General features: G+C 44.5%; 1 protein-coding gene across 1 annotated transcript in view; it reads left to right on the forward strand.

Moving 5' to 3' along the window:
* The first annotated feature begins 376 nt into the window (after positions 1–376).
* Positions 377–26,280, forward strand: part of WDR1 (WD repeat domain 1) — a 102,097-nt gene continuing 76,193 nt past the window's right edge. Inside the window, exons 1-2 of the mRNA XM_029590919.1 lie at positions 377–581; positions 1,167–1,288. Of these exons, the coding sequence (XP_029446779.1) occupies positions 566–581; positions 1,167–1,288 (138 nt within the window). The 5' untranslated portion in view covers positions 377–565. The remainder of the gene's footprint in view (positions 582–1,166; positions 1,289–26,280) is intronic.

Here is a 26,280-nt window from a genome sequence, read left to right on the forward strand (position 1 = left end):
GAAAGCATAAAAAAAAACCCCTCTAAATTTAATAATAACAATAGTCCACAACTCTAAAAGAGAATATGGGAGAAAGCTAAACCAATGCTTCTCGACACAGGAACCTCGACCAGTTTTAAAAAGCACGTGACGTACTGAACTCTACACAGATTACTCTTCCCTATACGTAACGAAAACAGCGGGGGTGCTCATGCATCTACATAGCGGGCACCCGAGTCTCAGCATCGGCACGCCCCTAGCCCTGCCCAAGAACGAACATTCCTCCTCGTAACCTCTAGTCATTCCTTCATCTTCAGCGAGAGCGCAAGCCCGGTGCTTGGCAACGTCACTTCCGCCTCGAGGCTGGGCTGGGGAGGAGGGGGCGGGGGCTGACAAGTGATCGAACGCAGGAGAAGAGTTGACTATATATGGTTACAGCCGCGGGAGTGCCGTGCGCTTGGTGCCTGCTTCCGGGTTTGCGGTGACTGGTGCTGCTTGGTGGCTGGGCTGAGTTGGGTGCAAGTCGGTGGTGGTGGTGGAAGCAGCAGAAGAAGGGAGAGCTCGTGTGTGATTCCACGGTGGAGTGATGTCTTACGGGATCAGTGAGTCTGATTTCTGCGATCTCTTCCCCGCCGGCTCCGTGCATGTAGTAGAAAGGGGGCTTGCTGAGCCTCTCCGGGCGGAAAAATGTTGAGCGCTCTGTGCAAGAGGGAGGGGACGGAGGCTTTGGTTATGGGAGCTGTTTTGATTTAATTTGAATGATCTGGGGAGCTGGTCTGATTTTTAATTTGAATGATCTGGGCATGTAATGCGGAAACGGCTTGGGGTTACGTTACAGCGTTCTCTCGCATAGTAGTACGAATTTCTGGTTCTCCCCCCTTAAGTTTTATGTTCATTAATGTTGATGGCTCAGCGAGGTAGCTGTACGTGCGGATCATTACGGTTATCTTGTTGTTTTTATTTATAACAAAGCACACTCTTTAGTCTCGTTAGCTTCTGAATTTAAAGGAAACCACCCTCCTTGTGAATCTGACTCCTATTATTTATAGCCCTATGGCAAGAATTTTTTTTTTTTAATCCATGAACTGTAATGGCGATTTACGAATTAGAAAGCAATTTAAAGGGAGCGTTTAGCTTTCAAAGTAATGTACGTTGGAGAAAACTTACTGCAGATTTTGTCTTTGCAGAAAATGTATTTGCTAGCCTCCCACAGATTGAAAGGGGTGTATCCAAAGTTTTTGGAGGTGACCCTAAAGGCAACAACTTCCTCTACACCAATGGTAAAAGCGTCATCATTAGAAACGTTGAGGTAACAAACTATACTGTTGCTAATTACACTATATGATACACTCGTACTTGTTTCATCTTTTATAGACAATGTTGCAACTAGATGATCTAACGTAATGGCTCACTTTTTTTTTTTTTTTGAAAAGTAACTGTAGAATGATTCTGCTAGTTTCATCTTTTCCCTAGATCTTTTTGGCCTTAATATTTAATGTATGTTTGATATTGTACAGCACAATAGGATTGTGAGCTATAAGTAATAAAAATATTGTCTTTATTTTTTACAAAATGCTTCCAATATGGCCATCTTATTTTTTAAAATGACTTGTCCTAGATTTTTCTAGTTGTTTATGTTGTAGTCCTGTTTGATAGAATATGATAAGGCCCATGTAATCTAGCTGCCCAGTTTACTTTCTATTGTATCAACTTTTGTCTCAGTTGAGAACAGCAGTCAGGAAAAAATATGGGAATTTAAAGACCATATGTCAAAATCTGGGAGAAAAATGTTAGAGGATGGTGGATGCTTGGAATCACCAATCAGCAGATGTGATAGATACATGAGCGTACAATAGTAGTGAGGGCAGTGAAGGAAGCTGACTGGAGATGTCAGTTTACTGACTGACACACCTTTTCTGCAGGCCAAGCCCACACCCAATACAAGTTACAATAAGCATTACACATGCTCTGTCCAGAGTAGGGTTTGCAGTAACTCAAAGGGATCAAGGGTCAAGAGATCTTTTTTTTTTTTTTTTTTCCCCTCTTAAGTATGTTACCACTAAGTACTTAATTGAAGCCTACTAAACTTGGTAATTGTGTGGTTGGTGTTTTGTTTTACCAAGTTTCTCCTCTTCCCTCTGTTTTCCAGAGTATGTTTGAGTTTCTTGAGCCTTCCTATGTAGGGCTTGGGTTGCATGTCTTGCACTGTGTTTTGGTAGCTGAACTGAAACCTGAATTGGAATGAACTAGAGAGAAAAACAAATTTGCTTGGCAAGCAATTTTTTTTTCTTAGTGCTGCTTCTTTAAAAAAAAAAAAAAATCTGAATTGCAGCTGTCATGAATAAGGTTGTTTGTTTTTTGTTTTGTTTTGTAATAGGACATTCAGTCAAAAGATTAACATGTTCTGACTTATTTCTTGTTTCTTTTCTTTTGAAATGGTAAAATAGTTTATCCTGCCCTTCAAAGATAAATATAAATCAATCTACTGTTCCCCAGACCAGAATTCTGAGATTGCTTTCATGTTGCACTAGGCATATTCTTTCCATAACTGACAAGCTTCATGTCAGTGTCTATCATAATTACATAGTAAATGACAGCAGATAAAGAACCAAAGTGGCCCATCTGGTTTTCCTAGCAATGACTGGTCTGCTCCAGGCACGTGTGTATACAAATTCCCCCCACATAGAACCCAACACCCACTCCCTTCTGTGTGTACCTGCCGCTCTGTGCAGCCACACCGCTACGTGTATGTTACACCATATCCTCTAGGAAGCCTAATGCAGTTGTATCACTGCTGTGTAGATGTTTAACTGCCAGTCTGTGCAGGTTACCTCTGTGCTTTAACCATTCCTCTTGCCACTAGGCATCCTCTGTGTTTATCCCTCACTTTTTTTTTTTTAAGGAATTTTGCTGTTCCTTCCATCTTCTCGTGGAGGACAATTATAGGCATCCATCACTCTTGCAACGACAAACCTATTTTCTTAGTTATTCTTGACTCTACTACCCCTGTTGAGCTTCATGTCGTAGAACTAGGGATCACAACTTCCTTTCCCTTGCTGCTTATGCAGGAATACTTTTCAGAGGTTTCAATGTCTGTATCATGTAGGGATGTGCATCATTTTTATGATGAAATATTGTACAATATTTCCTCTTTTTGTCATGTATCAGGGGTCCCTGAAAATGATAGGAAAACCCTACGAACTTTCATGTGGGGGTTTTTTATTGTTTTTTTTGGGGGGGAAGGGCACACAGGAAAAAAAAAACCCCCAAACCCAACCCTTCAGATCTAATTATATACAATTCCCCCACCCTCTCACCCCCCTCCCAAAAAAAAAACCAAACAACTTGCCTAAAGTCCCTAGTGGTCCAGTGGGGATCCCGGGACCGATTTCCTGCTCTCGGGCTGTCGGCTGCCAAAAGTTTGTATTCCTGCGGATTAGCACCTTTTTTTTTTTTGTATAAAATCGTTTCCGGTTTAGCCATCTTAAATAATGGCACGGTCTATCCATTTGCTCCTACCATGTGATTGGGGCCGGCCAAATGGGACCGATAGCCCCTGTCACATGGTAAAGCAAAGGGCGACCAGTGCCATTTTGTTTTTGGCAGCTGATGGCCCGAGAGCAGGAGATCGCTCCCGGGACTCTGCTGGACACCAGGGACTTCAGGCAAGTTATGGTGGGGGATTGAAATATTAGATCTGAAGGGTTGGGGTGGGTTTGGGTTTTTTCCCATGGCTTACTCGAAACCGAAAGTGGAAAACGATAAGGCATCCGATGCACATCTCTAGTATCATGTCCCCTTGTCTCATTACATTATTAAGGTCCTTCAGTTTGTAGGGTTTTTTTTGTACAAACTCAACACCGCTTTGGTTGCCCTTCACTGTGCCGCTAGCCTCTCTGCCCTTGATACCGTCTCTAGAACTGAACACGCTACTCTTAAAGGTGAATTTTAAAAGCCCAATGCGTACATCAATTAAAAAGGCCCAGGTGGCAGCATGGGTACTCCGGGATTGTAATCCTAAAATTTGCATATAAATACTTATGTACAACTAGTGCACACCAGGGTCCCTGCTGTGTAACTTTACTTCTGTCTGCTATGTAATGTCACCATACATTTTTTTTAAACCAAAAAGATCTAGGCTGATCAGTGGGATTTTAAAGTTCAGGGCTAACCAGGGGAAGGAAGGCTATTAACTAGGAGGGTTTTGAAGTCCTATCCCTTAATTGGGGAAAGTGGTCAATATCGTCAACTTGCATGCCTTTTAAAATCCCCTTCAGTTAGGCTGTGAAGTGGCATTTGCGCGCACAGTTTTATTTTATAACGTGCAATGTTATAAAATGGCTGCATCCCTGGGTGCAGGCTGACAAATGTGCCCACACACCACTTTGAAAGTTACATCCCTGTGAGGCCTCGCCAATGACCTGTAAAGATGTGGCATTACCTCTTCTTCTCCCCCCCCCAGAACCACACTAGTTCTGCCTTTCCCTGTGCACTCTGACATCCCCCTGGTTTCTGGCTGCTGCCTTATCACTCTATTTTGCTATCTTGAGTTTAGACTCTATCACTTGATGTGTACTGACTAGAGGAGACATTTAAACTCTTCACCACCTATCTTACATTGCTTTTAGTTTTTCTGTACCCCTGGTGCATGATTCTGCACTTTTTTTTTTTGCATTGAATCTTAAATGCCAAGGTATTTGATCACTTTTTCATTGTCTGCTCTATTGCATATCTTTGGCCATTCGCAAAAACGCAAACTTTTTTTTTCTTTTTAACCCTAAATCTTCCTATGTTGCTCACAAAGATATATATTGAACAGAACTATTCCCAAGATTTGATCCCTGATGTACTCCATTAATCACACCTCTCTCAGATTGGAGTGAATTCCTTTTTCCACTACTGTCATCTATGGCTCAAGCAGTTTTTTTTATAATCCAGTCTACTTACCTTGGGACCCACCCCCAGGCTTCTCTGTTTATTAATGATCCGCCTTTCTGAATTCCATTATCTGGCTTCATGACAGCATGCTGACAGAATAGGTAAGTGCTAGGCGTGGTTTCATATGAACCGTCTTTAGTATTGTATATTGCTGCACTGCATGTGTGAGTTACATTGTATGCAGCAAATCTGATGTTCCCGTCCATCTCCAGAACAGAAACGTTAAGGACACAGACTGAGCAAACCAGATGATACTTATTTTTCTAAATACTGTACAGTAGTCTAGAACAATTTGCTCTATTGGTGCTGCAGACCAGTTATTAGTTGAAGAAACATTGGAAAATATATTTTCATTGGCAATTACAACTATTTTTTTTTTCCTTCAATTTGCTTGGCTTTGTAATTTGTAGAATCCAGCATAGCGGATGTCTACACCGAACACGCTCATCAGGTGGTTGTTGCCAAGTATTCTCCCAGTGGATTCTACATAGCATCTGGAGGTATTGTGTTTGGTGTGTGGTGTGTGTTGTGTGTTTTAACTTGCAGCTCCCAATGCTGTTCTGAAGTTTAAAATGATTTTGTGTTTTGGTCTATGTCCTAGGAGTTCTGTAGTAATGGCAATTCTGTGTTTCTGATGTACCTGAAACTATCAAGCAGCCACTGCCACATTCTATTAAACAGGAACTAAAAAGAAACCTGAAAAATGCCAGCTCTGAATCACTATCACTAACCCTGCCCCATTATGTGTTTGAGGGGGAAGTTTAGCAATATCAATTAAAAAAAAAAAAAAAAAAAAAAAAAAAAAAAATCTGGGGAACCTGGGGTTGAAATAACAACAACATAGTCCTTATTGTCTTTCTGCAATCACATTTCTTTCTATCTAGTCTGCCCAGCTATGCAACTTTACAATTCCTACCACTCCCTCAGATCCCATGCTTTCTAAAATTCAAATATTTTTTTTGTCTCTACTACCCTCCATGGTGAGGCTTTCATGCAGTCACATCTCTCAATCTCTCTCAAAATATTTCCTAAGGATTACTCCCTTAATTCTGTCCCCTTTCATCCCTCATCCCCAAGTCTCCTCTTTCTAGAACCATCCTTTCCTTTGAAGAGGCTCGCATCCTGTACATGAAAACATTGAGATATTTAAAATATCTCATCATATCTTCCCATCCCGCCTCTCTTCTAAGGTATACGTGTTTAGATCTTTGTCTATCCCATATGCTTTAGAACGAAGACCACTGAAAGTGTTAGTAGCCACCCTCTGAAGTGATTCAACCAGTTTATATCCTTTTGAAGATTCTGTCCTCCAGAATTATACACGGTATTCCAAGTGAGGTCTCACCAAGGACCTATACTTTGCCAATGCCTTATCCACCTGTTTGGCCACCTGAGCTCATCTGATACAATCACCTTCAGATCCTGCTCTCTTAATACTTATATCACCCTTATACTGTATCTCTCCCTCAGGCATTTTGCATCCTAAATGCATAACTCTACCTTTTTTTTTTTTTTTTTTTTCCAAAGCATTAAATCTTAGCTGCCAGACCCTAGATCCCGCCTCTTGTTTTCCAAGCCTTCCTAGCTTTGCACCCTATTGCAGATTTTGATTTCCTCTGCAAAAAGACAAACCTTTCCTGACAATCCTATTGTTATGTCACTCACAGAAATGTTGAAAAGACTCTGTTCAAGGCCTGATCTCTCTGTCCTTGTGAACAAATTAAAGTGCAAGAGGTGGGGTTTGTAATAATCATCCAGGATAGCATATTTTTAAAACTAGTTTCTTAAAAAAAATTGTAACCAAAATCCCATTTGACATACAGAGCATGACCTGTTCTGTTTCTGGTTGTCTGTGAAGAATTGGAGCAGAAGCCTGCTACACTTTAAATCCTCTTCCTGACTGTCTGTGATCTGTATTTACTGCTCCTGTGATGCTTTTCCTAAAGCGGCTTATAGACATTGCAGATGGTCAGCTTTACTATTCAGTTACAACTGGTGCTGATTTTGGGGAGGGGGTCTGCAAAGCTGCAAGCACCCATCAAGAACCAGAGTACCATGCTGAAGCACTGAATATCAATAATAAAGGAATTGGGTAGGTGAGACTCGTTTAGGAACGTTTCCAGCAACTTTCAGTAATAATGAAAAGGGAATATCTGGCCTTGTTTACGAAGCTTCCCCCCCCCAGACTCAGAATGGGAAAGCCTTGGTAAAGAAGTCCCTTTGGGCTCTGGGGCTGGAGTTCTCAATGATTTCAGCCAACTTGACCGCTACTCCTGCAAAAAAGCATGTTTTGTGATTCTTGGTGGGGAGGGTGGGAGAAGTTTGTTTATTTCAGAATAATGTAAATAATTAATCCTATAACTATTTAGCTCTCATTCTTCCCCCAGTTAGATTAGCCCTGTTTTAATGTAACTTTATTGCTTCTATGCACATGTTCAATGTTCTGTTGTTACACCCCCTGTTATCTGTAAACCAGCATGATGTGATTGTATCACGAATGCCTGTATAGAAAAACTCTAAATAAATTAGTTGGAATACACAAAACAGTTTAATTTTTTAAAATGTGTGTAGGAGGCTGTCCATGGAGATAATCTGAGTGTAGCACTTGTCGTAGTTAAGAGCCAAGCTTTTACTTGGACAGATGGACGTGCCGCGTGATGATTGGTCCTTACTTGATGTGTGCTGCTGTTCTGGTGGCAGATGTCGGCTGGGAAAACTGAGGATCTGGGATACCACACAGAAGGAGCACCTGTTGAAGTAAACGAAATATCAGCCCTTTGCTGGAAAATCAAGGACAAAACTAATCGCTTGGACAGAGGATAGCAAGAGGGATCGCCGTTGGTTGGTGAAGGGCAGGGAGACGTGAGTAACTTCCGGGAATTCTTTATCCAAAGCTGCGAAAAGGAAAACTGAAATTGGGAACCAAGTGGGGTAAATCGTTGAATCATAGTCTTAATTTTTAAGCCGTATCTAAAACAGCTGTACTAGATATTCTCCTAGGACAAGCAGGATGATAGTTTCCTGCACATGGGTTGACATCATCAGATGGAGCCTGGCCGCAGAAAACATGTCAGTTTCTACAGCTTGACTAGGCACACTGAGCATGTCCTATAACCACTCGTCCACATGAACTCCCCCCCCCCCCCCCCCCTCCCCCCCTCTCCCCCACAACGGCTACTGTTTGCTTCATGATAAAGTGAGCTCATGGCTTTTCTTTTGGAAATTGTCTTAGAAAACATTTCCACCAATGACTCTTGGGTTTTATTCACGTTTTTCTTTGGCTAAGGTCCCTCTTTGCTTCCCTTTAGCGCTTTTCAGTCAAGTTTTTCAGCAGTTTGGTAAGTTTATTGTCACTTCAGTTCCTCCCTGTGGCAGCAGTATCTTGGTGCCTGCTGGCGTCTGTTGCCAACTGTCGTTGCCTGTCATTTTTCCCTCTGTTAGTGTCTGCATGGCCTTGTCCTTTTTCCTTCGATGTCCCCATTGCTCGAGGGCTATGTCTCTCATGGACCCATGCGAGGTTTGTATCCTCTGCCTCGAGGCATCGCATGACATCCAGGGTTGTCGCTTGTGCAACCAGATGACCTCAAAGGGGCATCATGCTAGACTCAACAAGATGGAGAAGCTCTTCGTGCTGTGAAAGTCCAAGCCATTGGTGGCATCTACACCAGTGTACACAGAGCCATTGACATCAGCGGAGCCATCTGTCCCATCGATGCTGCTGGTGGATAGGAGCACTGGGGACCGGCCCATGTCAGTCTCTTCCAGGTCAAAGACATCGGGTTCATTGTAGTCAACCTCTGCACCAGAGAGAGAGACTGAGCCAAACGCAGAGGGCAGCAGAGGAAGCATCTGCACCAGTCTCCTTTGATTCATGGTACTAGACTCAGGACTGGACTGGCGAGTGCTGTGATGCCCCTGAAGCGATCCCACGGTAAGGGGTGCTCATCCTCCATTGATGCTGGGGGTCCTGGTGTCTGTTACCAATCCACTTCAGGGATCCGAGACTATTTGCCCCCCCCCCCTCCCTCCTGCGTCCATCTGTTTTTAGCATCTGCAACTTTCGAGGAGGAGTTAGAGTGGAGAGTCCAGGTGGTAGTCGATCAGGCCCTGCGGGTCATCTGTGCCAATAGCTGCGTGCTCCCTGCTGGAACTGCTGCTGTAACGGTTTCAATGTGCTTATTGCGTGTTACCCAGATGGTGCCAACTTCCCAGGAGGCCATCAATGCCCGGCAGAGTCACTAGGGTTCGACATCAACTACCTAAAGTCCCATTTCAGTCCATCACCTCAATTGGATTTCATAGGAGTTCTGCTAGACACGGCTCAGCCAAGATGCGATTCAGGACGATCAGAGCCAGCAGCTGTCCATGTTACTCCCTTGGCACACTTACACATGCACAGAGCCCAATGGAGCCTGAGGTTGCAGTGGTGCCAGGCCTCTCAGAACCTCCAGGCCCGCATCCAAATCTCTCTGGGACTCTTTGTCCTGGTGGTGGGTTCTATCAAATTTGGAATGGGGAATATCTTTCAAAATTCCCCCTACACAAATTGTCCTAATCAGATGCATCCACCTTAGGGTGAGGAACTCATATAGAGGGGCTCTGCACCCAGGGCCTATAGTCCACCCAGGAAGCACAATATCAAGTCAACTTCCTGGAGCTTTGGGGCGATCAGGTACTCTGTGGGCTTTCAGAGATTGGCTGACCAACAAAATTGTCCTGATTAACCAGATAACCAAGAAGCGATTGTGGTATGTCGACAAGCAGGGAGGCACAGGATCATACTTCCTGTGTCAGGGGGCTGTCCCTTGAGATGGTACTCAGGGCCAAGTATCTGGCTGAAATGGAGAATGTAATAGCATACAGACTCAATTGGGCCTTCAGACCCCATAAGTGGTTTGCTGGACCAGAGGTTGGTGAATCAAATCTTCCACCTTTTGGGGAAACTCAGACGTGGACTTGTTTTGTATCCCCCTGTGACAGAAAGGTGACTTTGTTCTGCTCCTCGTATGGATCATACAGCGAGCCAGCCTCAAAACGCCTTTGCTCACCATTGGGGTAAGTGTCTTCTGTATGTGTATCCTCAGATTCTTCTGGTAGCAAAGACTCTCCTGAAACTTTGAGAGGACAAAGGGACTGTGATCCTCATTGGTCAAGATGGCTCTGGCTTCCACTCCTTCAGGAGTTGTCCATCTGGAAACAGATCAGTCTGGAGACTTCCTCAGATCTCATCACGCAAGATCAGGGTAGGCTGAGACATCTCAACCTCCAGGCTCTGTCGCTCACAGCCTAGATGTTGGGAGGCTGATTCTGTAGCTGCTTGACCTTTTTAGAAGATGTCTCTGATCCTAGTGGCTTCTAGAAAGCCTTCCACTAGAAAATTGTACAGGCTGAAGTGGAGGAGGTTTTCTGTGTGGTGTGAGCAGAAGGCTATAAATCTGTTCTGCCCCACACAAAAACTGTTTGATTACCTTCTACACCTATCAGAGGCTGGCCTGAAAACCAACTCTGTTAGAGTTCATCTAAGTGCAACTTGCACATACCCACCAAGATGTAGATGGTACACCCATCTCTGTACAACCCATAGTTGTACACTTTATGCGAGGCTTGCTTCAGTTTAAGCCTCCCCTAAGGCCTCCTGTATCTTAGTACCTCAACATGGTGCTAGCTCAACTGATGAAAGCTCCCTTTTGAGCCACTGCACACCTGTGACCTGAAGTACTAGACCTGAAAGATCATATTTTTGGTGGCAGTCACTTGAGCACAGTCAGCAAGCTCCAGGTCTTAGTGACTTATCCACCTTATACCAAATTTTATGATAGGGTGGTTTTGTGTGTGCACCCGAAGTTCCTGTCTAAGGTGGTGATTGACTGGTTAAGATGGAAATCCATCGTTCTATGTTACAAGACTGAAGAGGGACCCCTGCATGGACGCTTGGTATAGAGAATGCCGGGCATACTTGGTGTGCCTAGTCAATGTTCTAGAAACTTTGACATAAGTTTTCTGGGCCAGTCTCCATCCAATGATATCACCCATGTGAGGACTAACATCCTGCCGTCCTAGAAGAACACCTGTTTTCAGGTAAGCAACTGCTTAATCTTCAGATATCAATTTTCCTGTTTCCTAATTGTTGCGTTTTTTTTTTTTTTTTTTTATAGCTCATCCTTTGATTTCCTGATATTCTGTTCATTTTATATATATTTTTTTATTAGGTATCAATCATGTTAACATTAACATATAACAGGTGTATAAATCGCAAGAAAACTTGACAATCGTCCCATCACTTGTACAGAGACAGGACAAGCATCCTAATAAACTTAAATTTGAATTTGCTGACTCCAGAATGTGCATTGCTTATTGTCCCTATTGACACCAATAATCATTTTATATTTTTACATATTAAAAGTGAAATTTAAATGCCCATTGCATGCCAAAATCAGTTGTTGCGTGCACAAGTTGAGCTTGTACACCCAACGAATTTTGACAGCAACCCAGATGCACGTGTATCTCTCGCTGCACGCACATCTCGCATTCAAAAAGGGACTTGTCTGTGCAGGGCATGGGTATTTTGGGGCATGGCCATGAAATGTGCACGTAAATGCATACATGCTCGGGTCCACTGCTGTGTAAGTTTACTTCTGCTGTGGAGGAGGTATAAGTGGGGTGTGGGGGGAGTACAGGCTGCTAAACCAGGAGGGTTTGAAGGACTTGGCTCTTAATTGGATGAACTGATGACACTGGTCATGGCGTGGATGTGTGCCCACTTCCTAGCATGTAGCCAGATGGATTCAGTACCATTGGGTTATGTGCTCCCCTCCTAGCAGATGGAGATGGAGTCAGGTTTCAAAGCTGACATCAACTTACATATACTCCTGCAGTGACCTCGGCCATTAGTATCTCTGTCTCCTAGCAGATATGGATGTGCGATCTCCACACCAGCATAGGTGTTTAACGGGATTGCAGTACTCATTTGAGGAAGATAATTTTACTTTTAAATTGGAGAAAGATCAAGCCCCACTCTCCTGTGGTGATACCTAATGGTTCCTCTCTGTTGAGAATTCCTGAGATGATTTCTGAAATCCCTCTGAGTGCCTTGATCCGGTAGCTGGTTCCCAGCATGAACTTTGGTGCTGCAGCAGGTGCAAGAAGCCAAGCATGGCAGTGACAGCCTAAGCCGCCCCCCCCCTGTAGCCAGAGATAATCTCTGTACTCAGCTGGTAAGTGCTGAGCCCAGGTAAGTAAAAAAAAAAAATAGGACTCCTCCGATTCAGAGAAGTGGAAAGGCTCCGGTAAGTGTTTCCTCCGGTCTCTTGCCCGGTGCACCATGGTGACTATGTTCTTGATCCGTTGGGGCAAGGGAAGGGGTTTTCAGAGTGGGCTGAGCAGCCCTCCGATGGGCTAGGCCCTGCTTCAGGCTTTGTGGGCACACCATGAGGCAGGCCACGTCTATGCCATATTACATGCGGCTTTGTGGCGCGCCATTTTCCCCCATAGACTGTCAGTATGCACGGTGCAGTTCGTCTGTGCTGTGCGCCTATTGCGTTAATAAGTTCGTGCACATAAGTACATGCAATCTCATTTGCGACAACGGAGCTTACACTTGCATGTTGGGGCGGATTTGTGCACGCTTGAGTCAAAATGCTAACCGGCTGAATGCACAAGCTACACTGAACTATGGCTCCGGCAACAAAGAAGCTCAAGCAACACTCTTATGTGCTGCCTGCCATATTAGGGCTGCACAGTCTGCCTAGAATCCTTCCTGTGTCAGCACTGTGAGGAGGTCAAGGGAGGGCTGGACTCTTAGGACTTCTCCAAGCCCAGTCCCTCCCAGTCGGAGGGCAGGTCAGCCATGACCTTATCCAATAGCACCCCAGATTTGAGCAATCCCAGAGTTGTGACCTCCTCTGGAAAGGGCATTTCAGCAGTGCCTACCCCAGTTTCTCCTGGGCTAGGTATGGACCCTGCAACCTTCTTGGGTGGAATTCTTTCAGGGCCTTCAAGCTTTTGTTCAGGAGCAGTCAGCTGCTGCCCCTGCCCAGACTGAGCTCCAGCTGGGAAGGCCTTGTCCATCCAGCCCTAATAGCTTGCTTTGGTGCATGCCTCTCTTCACCAAGGTGTCCCTGACAAGGACCCAGACGAAGGGGATGCAGCCTCATTGGAGGATGGGGAAATCCCTCCAGGCTTGGAGCCATATTGGACCATTTTACAGTTTTTTGTTTTTTTTTTTTTTTTTTTTTTTTTTTTTTTTCCACAGGTGAATTACCAGCTCTGGTTTCCCAGACTCTGGGAGTTCCCGGCACAGATCCTATGATATTACCAAAGAAGAATCCCATCCTGGTGTCTCTACAGAGCCTCTTGCTATTTCCTGATACTGGAAGCCATCCAGGAGTTGATGACTTGGAGTGGGACACCCAGAGTCCAGCTTTAAAGGAGGACTGGCATTAGAGGCACTGTATCCTCTGGACCCAGCAGCAACTACTGGGATGGTTGTTCGCTTTGAAACTGTACAGACCAGGGCGTTTCCTGAAAATGGACGCCCTGGTCTGTACCGTTTAGAAGCGAACAACTATACCAGTAGAGGGAGGTGTGGCCTTGAAGGATGCACATGATAGGTGATTGGAGTCCGAACTTTAAGCAAGCCTTTTACACGACAGCAATGACACTGCACTTCTGTTGTGCCCTGGTGGCTCATTAGTGTCTGCTTCTCTCAAGAGGCAGATAGCTCGGCTCAGGGGTGCATTACAGAGGAGATGGAACCCGCCGCGGCCTTCCTAGAGGATGTAAGCTCTGACCTAGTGCATACCTTGGCCAGAGGGGTAGCCTCGGTGGCCAGAAGACAGCTATGGCTGTGAAATTGGTTAGTGGATGTGACCTCTAAAGCAACATCACAAAGATGCCCTTTAAGGGATCCCCCTATTTGGAAGTGAATTGGAAAAGTTGGCCAGTAAGTGGGTGAAATCTCCAGTGCCACGGCTACCGGAAGATAAGAAAAGAGGTTTGCAGCTCTCGCCTATGAGGGGTCGGGCCAAGAGCTCTCAGTGCTTTTGGCCCTACAGAAAACTGATTTCAGACATCTTGATTCTCGGTCCTTTTGGAGCAGACCACCAAAAAGAGGGACTGGTTCAGGCCTCAGATTCGACTAGATCCATCTACGGGACATGGAGATAGAAGAGGGATAGTTGGCCCCCCCTATCAGTGATGGGTTGCAATCACGTCTGACAAATGGGTACTGGACATCATACAAGAAGGATATGCTCTGGAATTTCGCAGCATCCCTCAGGACACATTCATGGTGTCACCTTGCCATTCCCAGCACAAGAAACTTGCAGTGGAATCCACATTGATAAGGCTCCTCAGTTTGAGGGCTAGAACTCTGGTACCTACACCCCAGGAAAATACAGGGTGTTATTTCATCGTACCAAGAAGGATTAATTTTGCCTCATCCTGGACCTCAAGAACGTCAATCGTCATCTGCGGATAATTCACTTCTGTATGTAAACTCTTCACTCTGTCATAATGGCCGTACAACTGAGAGAGTTCTTATCAGTTCCGGGCAACTGCCCCAGAACATTCTCAAAATTATGGTGGTCGTGGTGGCGGCACTGAGGAAAGAATGGATCCGGGTGCACCCTTACTTAGACTGGCTGATCCAGGCAAAGTCTTTGGAAGAGAGCCTCCAGGCAACAAGCAGGGTCATGTCTGTGCTTCAGGAACTTGGTTGTGTCATGGACAAGAGCAGCCTCAAGCCCTCCCAGTCCTTAGAGTACCTGGAAGTCTGGTTCAACACCAAACAGGACAGCCTTTCTTCCTCTATAAGGAAGCTGATGTGCCAAGCACATCTGACAAACACAATGCGTCCCAGGGTGTGGAGCTATCTCAAAGTCCTCTGCCTGATGGCATTAACCCTGGAGGTAGTACCATGGGTGAGGGCATACATGTGGCCATGCCAACACTCCCTGCTGTCACGTTGGAACCCACTGTCTAAAGACTACTCTTTGTCTCCACCTACTGATGGAAGTATGTTCTCAGCTCCAGTGATGGCTTCTGGAAGTTCACCTAAGCAAGGGTGTAAGCCTGTCCCCACTGAACTGGCTAGTTCTCACGGTGGACATGAGCCTTCGAGGGTGGGGAGCTCACTGTCAGGAACTGACAACCTAGGGACACTGGAACATAAACTGCCTGGAAGCTCGACCTGTCAGATTAGCATGTCTGCAATTCAGCCACAGACTACCAGAAAATAGGAGTAAAAGAGCTCAGTGTCCCTCCCCAGAAGAACCAAGGGCAGAGGCTCGCAATGCTTTAGACCTTAGATGAATCCACAGTTCCTAGGTACCTCATCCCTCTGGAAGGTCCCAGTCCTTTTGGAACTGACAGACCAAGAGGGGAGCAGGCCCGGGGGCATCCTCCAGCCATGCTCCACAATGAGAATGGGCAGACCCATCCACAGGAAGAGGAGATAGGGGGTCGACTTGCCCTCTTCTACCAAAGATGGGTTGAGAGAAGGTTACTCTCTCGAGTTCTGCTGCATCCCTTGAGACAAATTTGTCATCACCCTGCCACTCCCTCTCCAAGAGATTGGCAGTAGAAACCACCCTTACAAGACTACTCAGCCTGAAGGCAATAACTCCGGTTCCCACACCCCAACAAAATACAGGGCGCTATTCCATCTATTTTATCATTCCCAAGAAGGAAGGATCATTCTGGCTCATCTTGGATCTCAAGAACGTCAACCATCATCTGCAGGTACTACACTGCCGCATGGAAACGTTTTGCTCTGTAATAATGGCAGCACAACTGGGAGAGTTCTTAACCTCCCTGGATCTCTCCAAAGCCTACCTTCACATCCCAGTCCCATCAGGATCACCAGCACTTCCTGCATTTTGCAATACTGGGTCACCATTACCAGTTCAGAGTGGCTATCCTTCAGCCAAGCAACTGCCCCTAGAACCTTCACCAAAATCATGGTGGTCATGGCGGCAACACTGAGGAAGGAAGGGATCTTGGTACGCCCTTACCTGGATGATTGATCGGGGCAAAGTCTTCGGAAGAGAGCCGGCAAGTGACCAGCAGAGTCAAGAGCCTAATGCAGGAACTCGGTTGGGTCGTGAACACGGGCAAGAGCAGTCTGTAGCCCCCTCAATCTCTAGAGTACCTGGGGGCCCGTTTTGACACCAAACAGAACAAAGTCTTCCTCCCTCCTCCGAGGAGAAGGAAACTGATGGAACAATTAAGATGATTGATTAATGCAGACCCATACCTAGGGGCGTATCTTAAGTCCTCTGCCTCATGGCATCAACCCTGGAGTCGTCCAGTGGGCAAGAGCCCATATGTGACCGCTCCAGCGCTCCTTACTGTCAAGATGGAACCATCTGTCCCAGGACTTCTCAATTCACCTCCAGCTACCAGTAGAGGTACATTCTCATCTCCAGTGGTGGCTACAGATAGATCACCTAAGCAGAGGAGTAAACCTATCCCACACCAACTTGATCTTGCTCACCACGGATGCAAGACTGTGAGGGTGGGAAGCCCACTGTCAGAAGCTGACGGCCCAGGCAGAATGGAACATAAACCGCCTGGAAGCTCGAGCACTCAGACTAGCGTGCCTGCGATTCAAGTAATGTCGGACAACGCGACTGGTTGCTTACATCAACCACCAGGGAGGAACCAGGAGCAAGCAGGTGTCTCTGGAGATAGACCCTCTCATGGCATGGGTTCAGATAAACCTACAAGGGATCTCTGCCTCCCACATTGCAGGAAAAGACAATGTCTCAGCAGACTTCCTCAGCAGAGAGAGCCTGGAACCAGGAGAATGGATGCTGTCAACAGCCTTCCAACTGATAGTAAATTGCTGGGGCCTCCTAGCCATGGATCTACTGACAACCCGTCTCAGTGCCAAAGTCCCCCAGGTTCTTCAGCCACAGACGAGAACTACACGCCCAAGGGATCGACGCTCTCGTCCAGACTTGGCCAGAGGAAGACTGACTGACTTGTACGCCTTTCTCCCCCCCCCCCCCCCCCCCCCCACCCCCCATGGCCACTACTGGGCAAGGTCATCCGCAAGATAGAACATCATCACAGGGTATTAGTTCTTCTAGTGGCTCTGGATTGGCCAAGATGACCATGGTACGCAGTCATTCAAAGACTCCTTGCAGGCAACCCTCTGTGCCTACCTCCACACAGGGACCTTCTCCAGCAGGGCCCAATTCTCCACACAAATCCGTTTCACTTCTCTCTTACAGTCTCTCCCTTGAGAGGACTCGCGTGAAATGGAGTTACTCAAAGGCCGTGATTGACATCCTGCTCCGAGTGCACAAGGTCTCCACACCCCTGTCATTTATTTATTTAGGGTTTTTATATACCAACATTCGTAGGTACATCATGTTGGTTTACTTGGAACTATATTAACAGGAAAAGTTACATGAAACTGGAGCATTGTTAACAAATAGAGTTAAGGAATTTCAAGGGAAAGTATAAAAACAATTTGAGAACAAAGAGGAGAAACAACTGCAATGTTACAAAACAATGGATTAAGCATCAAACAAGATCTGGAGAGTATTTGAAGCCTGGTTCAAGGAACATAGGATACTCCCATGGACAGCCAAGATTCCCATGATTCTGGAGTTCCTACAGGACTGTATGAAGAAGGGGTTCTCACTCAACTCCCTCAAGGTTCTACTGCCTAGATGTTCAAGCCCGAGAAGACGCAGCCTTTCCAAGGGCAATACTGAGTGGGCCACAGGCAGCCTCCTGCCTTATTCCAGGAGTGTTTTTTGTACATCCACTGGTCCTGAGTCCATCTGGCTACATGCTAGGAATGGAGAAATTACTTACCTGATAATTTTAGTTTTTCCTTAGTGTAGCCAGATGGACTCAGCCTGCTGCCCCAGAAAAGGAGAACCTCGGATAACAAACCTGAGACTAAGCAAATACAGGTAAACCATAGCCTACCCACAGTTTTTCCCGGTGTCTGTGTTAATTGGTTGAGTGCACTGGCGGTCTCCAGTTTGGAAATTAGTTTGAACTAGTTAAAAGTTTAATCAAGTTATTTAAGCAAAGATATATTCACAATGGCTTTTCGAAGAGAATACTGAAGCGCTGAGGTTACTGCAGGGGTATATCTAGAGTGACGTCAGTTTTGAAATCTGACTCCATCTCCTAGTAGAAGAGCACAATACCGTCTGACTAGAGCGCGTGTTAGACTCCTTGGTCAGTGTTCAAGACTGGTTGGGTGGGTCACCGACATTGCCAGCGGAGAGAATGGGATTGCATAGTGATGACTACTGACTTGCAGGGTTTTGAGCGATTTGGTACAAGCATCTAGAGTAAAGAAATAGCTAATATTGCCTCAAAGATTCAGGAGGTATATACCCGAGGAGCTTACATAAGATATGCCATACTGAGTCAGTCCAAGGGTCCATCAAGCTCGGTATCCCGTCAAAAAACAGTGGCTTAATCCAAGTCATGAGTACCTGATAAGTACCCAAGCATTAAATAGATCCCATGCTACTAATGCCGGTAACAAGCAGTGGCTATTCCATCCAAACCTTTTCTAAACCCAGCTACACTAACTGCCTTAACACCACATATTTATAAATTTTGAATTGATTTTATATGCATTATAAAAAATAAGAGACTCAATATATTAGTCAAACTTGGGTGGTAGTGGAAGGATTGATAAATGATTTATACAAGGGTAAGTCACAAACATACATGGGATTAATATTCATGAAATTTATTTAAATGCAAAAGATGAATTATTTACTGTGAAATATACAGAATATAGTCACAAACAAGTTTTTTCTGGAAAAACAAACTACTTTTCAATGTAATCCGCCGCAAAATTTATACATTTGTCCCAGCGTTTGAAAAGTCCGTCAAACCTTCTGCGTAAAGTCTTTTGGCTGGCATCGTAACCAGCGCTTCACCTCTTGTTCCACTTCTTCATCGCTGGTGAAATGTTTACCACCGAGATGGCTCTTCAGTTTGCCAAATAAGTGAAAATCACTGGGTGCCAAATCCAGACTGTATGGTGGATGTTCAAGAACTTCCCAGTGCAGGTTCGCAATTGTCTGTCTGACTAGTCTCATTCGAAGTGTGTGGTCTGGCATTATCGTGAAGAATTAGCACTCCTCTTTTTTTTTTTTTTTTTCCCAGATCTGGGCGTTTTCTATGAATAGCTCCTTTAATAAAGTAGCACAGTAGGAAGCTGAATTAACAGATTCACCACGCTTCTGAAAACTGGTTAAAGAGTATCCCATCTCGGTCCCAAAACACAGTTAACATCACCTTTCCTGCAGAAGGCACAAGCTTAAACTTTCTCAGTGTCTGTGATAGTGGATGCTTCCACTGCATGGAATTGCGTTTCGCTTCTGGTTAATAGTGGTGCACCCACGACTCGCCACCATTGATTCACCTTTGTTTTGCATAACGGCAGAGATTTTCCAAACAGACACCCATCTGGTTGTTCTTATTGTCTTCAGTCAGCTGTTTGGGAACCCATCTTGCACAGATTTTGTGAAAGTTCAATGCATCATGCACTAAGGAAAATGCTAATCCATGAGAACACCCCAATTTCTTTGGCAACTTCGTCATTGTTACGCTCCGGTTAGCGCGAACAATCTCTTCAACCTGCTTCACAGTTGCCTCTGTCGCAATCTCTACAGGTCGACCAGGTCTGGTTTCGTCATTCACGTTGGCACGTCCTTGTGCAAATTTATCGGTCCAGTTATAAATTGCTTTACGCGAGAGACATTTGAGAGAAATGTCTTTTGCCACTAATCCCTTAGTCCATAAAAATCGGACAACAGCACGTTGTTCTTCGACCGTACAATCTGTCAACACGGCAGCCATTTTTCTTGTGTACACAGCCCCTGCGCATGCACAGTTTAAATAACTATGTACATAAGCACTTCTAAGGTGCTGCCATCTATGGAATATGACAACATTACAGATATGTTTTATTACCTAGTAGAGAGATTTGTGACTTACTGACTTACCCTCGTTTTTAAAAGCAAACATGCCTAGTTTGGGGCAAATTGATATCAGCACTCAACATTAAAAATAAATTGTATAAGACACACATGGCTCACTGTAGAAGATAATTTGCTAGCTGTTCCCCTTTCCTGTATGTTATAAGGAACATTGTTCTATAGCTTCTCAGAGGGGGATGATTTAAAACAAGGCAAGCTTTTTAGGAAAAAAAAATAAGAGTGAAACTGCAGTTAGGTGTGCCACAGTGGACTAGTGGCTCTAGAAGCTAGGGTCCCGTCCCCCCCCCCCCCCCCCCCCCACATAATTCCCTTACTGTGTTCATAACATAATAAACTTATAGCTGGTATCCCCAACTATGGCCCAGGACCCACTTCTCTACCATCCTAATCTAGTCGTTTTAGGAAGCTATTAAGAGCAATTGGAATCTCTTTTGTGAGTCATGTAATAGGGATTAGAATTGGACTGCTAATGCTGGTTTTATAGGCTTGAGGGGTTCTTCTGTGTAGTGAGAAGGATTTTAGTATGTTTAGTAATACTTTATATACCCTCTCTTCCCCCTAGTGAAAGTGGGAAGAGGATGAGATTGGCATTGAGGGTTTAAGTGCTGCTTTTTTTCATTAGGGCTGGGAATATAGATGGAATTTAAGGGTTTAGTCAGTTTGAATATTTTGTGTTTTTTTTTTTTTTTTTTTTTTTTCAATTCTTTATTTTCAATTTTTTGAAAAACATTTACCCAAGAAAATACTCTTGTACAGAAAATATAAATGTCTTAACAAGAAATAACATTCTGTATTAAAAACATACATGAAATTCAATATCTTCAGACATCAAAATATAAGATAACTAGCCGTTAACCCCGTAACAACGGGCTACATTTAAAAAAAAATTTTTGGTCTATTTCCTTCCCACTTCCTCCCCTCACCTCACTCTCTCTCCTCCCTCTCACCTCCCCCCTCTATTCTCACTCTCCTCCCTCCCCCATCTCCTCAGCTCACTCTCTCCTCCCTCCCCTTTCAGCTCATCCACAACCGGCAGACAGGGAGGTGTCCCTCCCTTGCGAGCGTGCCGCCGCTCCTGCTTGTCGCCGCTGTCGCCATTTTTTTTTTTTTGGGGGGGGCACGCTCTGCTCTGGCCGATGTGCTCGCATGCGCGGTAGAGCTGCTCTCTACTGCGCATTTGCGGCACGTCGGTCAGGGCTCATTTATCTAGATAAGGAGGTGGATAAGGAATGTCTAAGGAAATAATAGCAATTTAGCATATAATGCTATAATTTAACTGTAATGATTAGTGCTAGGAACAAAAATTTTTCTTACTCCTATTCTGTTGTAGTTATTGAGGGGAGGTGAGATGCCAAAAACTCTTTTAATTGAATTTGGTTCTTGAAAAAATGTAATTGTTCTTATAAGTCAGGGGTCGGGAACCTTTTTGGCTGAGAGAGCCATGAACGCCACATATTTTAAAATGTAATTCCGTGAGAGCCATACTAACTACAACCCCCTACTTTCCTGACACCCCCAAGACCTGCCAAATTAATTTACTACAACCCCCCATCCTCCTAACCCCTCCCCCCAAGACCTGCCAAAAGTCCCTGGTGGTCTAGTGGGGGTCCGGAAGCGATCTCCTGGACTTGGGCTGGTCCGGCTACCAGTAGTCAAAATGGCGCCGACGGCCCTTTGCCCTCACTATGTCACTGGGGCTACCGCCGCCATTGGTCGACCCCAGTGACATAGTGAGGGCAAAGGGCCGTCGGCACCATTTTGACTACTGGCAGCCGACAGGCCAAGTCCAGGAGATCACTCCCGGACCGCTCCTGGACCCCCGCTGGACCACCAGAGACTTTTGGCAGGTCTTGGGGGGGGGGGCGTCAGGAGGGTGGGGGATTTTGTTAGATTTTTACTTTTTTATTAAAGATTTGTCTGCGAGCCAGATGCATCCATCAAAAGAGCCATATCTGGCTCCCGAGCCATAGGTTCCTGGCCCCTGTTATAAGTAATACAAGCCTTACATGGATATTTCAGGGTGAATCGGGCCCCTAACTTAATTGTATCTAATCTCATTGCAAGAAATTCTTTACGACTGTGTTGGGTAACTTTCACCACATCCGGAAAAACCCAAATAGGATAACCATAGGAATTTAACTTGTCTATTTCTAAAGAATAATCGAAGAACATGATTCCTTTCTGATAGAAAGGCAAATGAAATAAGTAGTGGTTTTCTCTGATCAATTTCTGTATCCTGAGACATCTCAATTGTTAAATTTAAGGTAAAATATTTGCGCCTCTATCTGATCTGACTGATGCAAATAGAAAGCTTTAACTATTACCGGTAGGGCCGATTAAGGGATTTTTAAAACTTGTCGCAAATATGTCTTGAATAGATTCAAAGGAGGAATAGATCTAATAACAGGAAAACTGAGTATCCTTAAATTATGGGCCCTTGGAGTTTTCAACTGCCTCTAGTCTTTTGAGTCAATTCTTTCTGAATCAATTTTACTTGCATTTTTTCAATAAAAGATATTCTTATCTAGTTAATCTGTTTTCATATTAAAACTAGAAATTGTTTGACATTGTGTTTTTTTTTTTTTTGTTTGTTTTTTTTTGTATCTAATGTTACTTGTGAGAATTTTTATTGAACTCTCAACTGGTTTCAATGTTGACCAAATACTTTCCAAAGTAATATTTTCAGATTTAGTAGTAATTTCACATGAAACAAAGAGCTTTAAGCTGCTCATCCTCCCCTGCCCCACCAGTACTCTTTATTTTTTTGTCCTTATGTATTTTTGCTGAATTTTTTATATAATATATACATTAGAATTTGTTTTCCTTATTTGTCACGCATGGTGAATATTTTGTTGCCACTAGAATGTCTGATTCCCAAACTGACTTCACATTATACACAGTTACCTGTTGCACATAACACATCCAATCTCAGCACATCTGCCCTTCTCTCCTGTGGCAGCTTCGATTGGACAAACACACGCACAAGTGGCATGAGATGGTGGCTTAACTGGGTGCTAGAAGGGAAAGAGATTGTGTGCTGGAAAACACTGAAGCTAAGTGCCACAGAGGAGGGAAGAGAAGCACAGCAGGAGCGGTCGGGTGGAAAGAGGCTGTGAGAGCAGTGGCTGCTGCAGAGGAGCCATCACTGCCAAGAGCAACATTCTCCCTCCCCCAAACACAGAGCAACTGCTGCCTTTGTTGCTGCTTAAGAGCACTACCAGCCCCCAGAGAGAGGAGCTGCTGCCCTTCAGAGAGAGAGAAGTCTCTGCTGAGAGTACTGCTGCCGCCACCAAAGAGGAAGGCAGAGGAGGAAAGCATATATTGAGGGAAACCACATGGTGGAGAGACTGCAGCTGGCAGAAACACCAAGGGGGATCTGCAGCCATGGAGAATGAGAGCAGTGCAGGAGGAGGCAGAGAATCACCTTCCATAGGAAAAGGATAAAAATCAGCCTGCTGGGAAGAAGGGGATATTACTATTGCTGGTCATGGGTGGGTGAGCACAGGGCAAGGCACCGGGCAGGGATGAGCGTTGCTGGGAGAAATACTAAAGATTTTTATTTCTTCTGCTTTCTGCCCTTCCACTCATACTAAGCAATGGTAATAACGTGAATGCGGCGGCTGCATGTCTTTTTGGGGAATAGTGACAAGTGTTGGAGGGACGGGGTGTAAGGGAAGAAATGCTGGCTATTGAGAAGAGGGAAAGGAAGCTGCTGCTGCAACCCAGCCCCATCCCTTCAGTAGACTTGTAGGTAGACTGCACCTGGCCCTCTCGGTGCCTTGCCAAGATCCAGTGTGATCCTCATGCCAAAGTTTGGAGAACCCTCCTTTTTTTTTTTTTTTTTTTTTTTTTTTTAATAGAGAAATTGCTTAATTGTAAGCCTTCTTTCGGTCTGATTCTAGTCTGGGTTCAAATCTCTCTTTTTTTTTTTTTTTTTTTTTTTTTTCCTCTGACCTTGGGGAAATTCACGACCCACTGTTGCCCCAGGTTCCAACTTAGGCCAAGATTAATCAAAAAGCTACAAAAAAAATAGCACCCATGATTTAAAAAAAAAAAAAAAAAATCATTTGCCGTAGATGGTTTACAATGTCATAGAATTCCTGATAACCTGCAAAAGGAGAAATGTTACTATTTAGGAAATGAATAATGAGAAGGAGGCTGTCTTGAGTTCACCAGTCTGGCCCAGCTGCTCCAGCTCATGATATTAGAGCATGGGGAGAGAGAGAGCTCCACAGCGGAGGTTGTGAAGCAGCCATTGCTGCCCTGGCGGGAAGTGTCAGCAAGTATTTTTTTTTGCCAAATTAGCCCTGTCCTTTTCTGTCTTTTTGTGTTCTTGCAGTGAGAGGCGTTCTTTCACCAAATAAGGCTTGCTCTCTCTGTCTAAGGAGAGATGCTAAACAAAACAGATGCATCAAAAGCAAACAGCCCCTGGTGGGATCCTGCTAGCTGTAATTAACTGCTGTCTAGGAGATTGTTCTTGCTACCTCTGTGACGGGATCTGCTGCTTTTGCTGCTCAGTGAGGGTGCCCCATTTCCAGGGCTTCAAACCATGAAAATCGCTGTATTTAACACATTGCATTTTTTTTTATTAGCACTTGGGAAAAATCAACAAAACAAAAGGAGAAAATGATTTTGATCTGACAAAGTACACTGATAGTTGTAACTTCTATTAATATCCTGATTATGCTTGCTTTTTTTATAAATCTGTAATTTGCGTACTTCTGTGCAATAATACTATGTTTGGGTCTTTTTTTTTTTTTTCCTCCAGATTTGGCTCAGTTTTTCTGTGGGATACTGCACTTCTGTAGGTGAGATCACTGGGCACAGCAAAGCCATCAACAGTGTGGACTTAAAGCAGACTCGCCCCTATCGGCTAGTGACGGGTAGTGATGACAACTGTACTGCGTTTTTTGAGGGACCCCCGTTTAAATTCAAGGCAACCAAAAATGTGAGTTCACCATTTCATTAAGTTTGTGTGGGTTTATTTAAATATTTGATATACCGTCGTTCCATGCAAAAGATCACAACTGTTTACATTTAATTTTTCTGTTTTAAAACATACCTGGATAGTTGAGGGTTCATCAGCCTTGGATAAAGCATTAGAGTGCATTTGAAATATACTGGCCTTATTGCACTAGCTGCATCCAAATTCAGGAAGACATTGCTTTTATCTTAATTCTGTTGTAAATATAGATACAGGTATCCAGAATTTGTTAATGGCAACTATTTTGCAACAATAAATGGAAATTTTGTGGCTTTTTTTAAAGCAGTTCAACTGTAGTTAATGTAAAGGCATGCACTCGCCGCGCGGTATTGAAAGCAGCAGTGGTTCTACCTCAGCATTTTCCCAACCTTTCAAGCCCAAGGTAGCATTTACAAACACTAAAAAATGTGTGACACACTGACCTCTACAGGGTAAGCAATTCAGACATGGAGAGGACTCTAAGTCAAAAGAAAGCTAGGGAAGCACTGAAAAGCCCCCCACCAGTCTTTTTTCACATTTAAAAAAAGAAAGGGGAGAGAAGGGACAGAGATACATGAGCCTGTCCACAATAAGAACATGCCATACTGGGTCAAGACCAAGGGTCCATCAATCCAGCATCCTGTTTCCAATAGTGGCCAATCCAGGCCATAAAACCTGGCAAGTACCCAAAAACTAAGTCTTTCCATGTTTACCTTTGCTAATGGCAGTGGCTATTCTCTAAGTGAACTTAATAGCAGGTAATGACTTCTCCTCCAAGAACTTATCCAATCCTCTTTTAAACACAGCTATACTAACTGCACTAACCACATCCTCTGCAACAAATTCCAGAGTTTAATTGTGCGTTGAGTAAAAAGAACTTTCCTCCGATTAGTTTTAAACGTGCCCCATGCTAACTTCATGGAGTGCCCCCTAGTCTTTCTACTATCCGAAAGAGTAAATAACCGATTCACATCTACCCGTTCTAGACCTCTCATGATTTTAAACACCTCTATCATATCCCCACTCAGCCGTCTCTTCTCCAAGCTGAAAAGTCCTAACCTCTTTAGTCTTCCTCATAGGGGAGTTGTTCCATTCCCTGTATTTTGGTAGCCCCTTCTCTGGACCAGCTCACTCAATATGTAAATGTAGGAGATGGGGGAGAAATATGATGTGGGTAGCAGACTCAGTTTAATCACCTTAGCTGCCACATGCCAGTGCTCAATGCATGCTTCTTCCTCCAATCTCAGCCTGGGGATGAGAGGTGCTAAGGATGGGGAGATGAGAGAGATGCTGTAAATTGTGTGGAGTGCTGCACAAAGTGGGGCCTGGCTGTCCATGCCCTGCATGCTACCCAGAATTACTCCAGAGCTCATGCTGTATCTAAGAAAAGATGCATGCAATGATTAACATGTT

This window comes from Rhinatrema bivittatum, chromosome 1, assembly GCF_901001135.1.
Source record: "Rhinatrema bivittatum chromosome 1, aRhiBiv1.1, whole genome shotgun sequence".
Lineage (NCBI taxonomy): Eukaryota > Metazoa > Chordata > Amphibia > Gymnophiona > Rhinatrematidae > Rhinatrema > Rhinatrema bivittatum.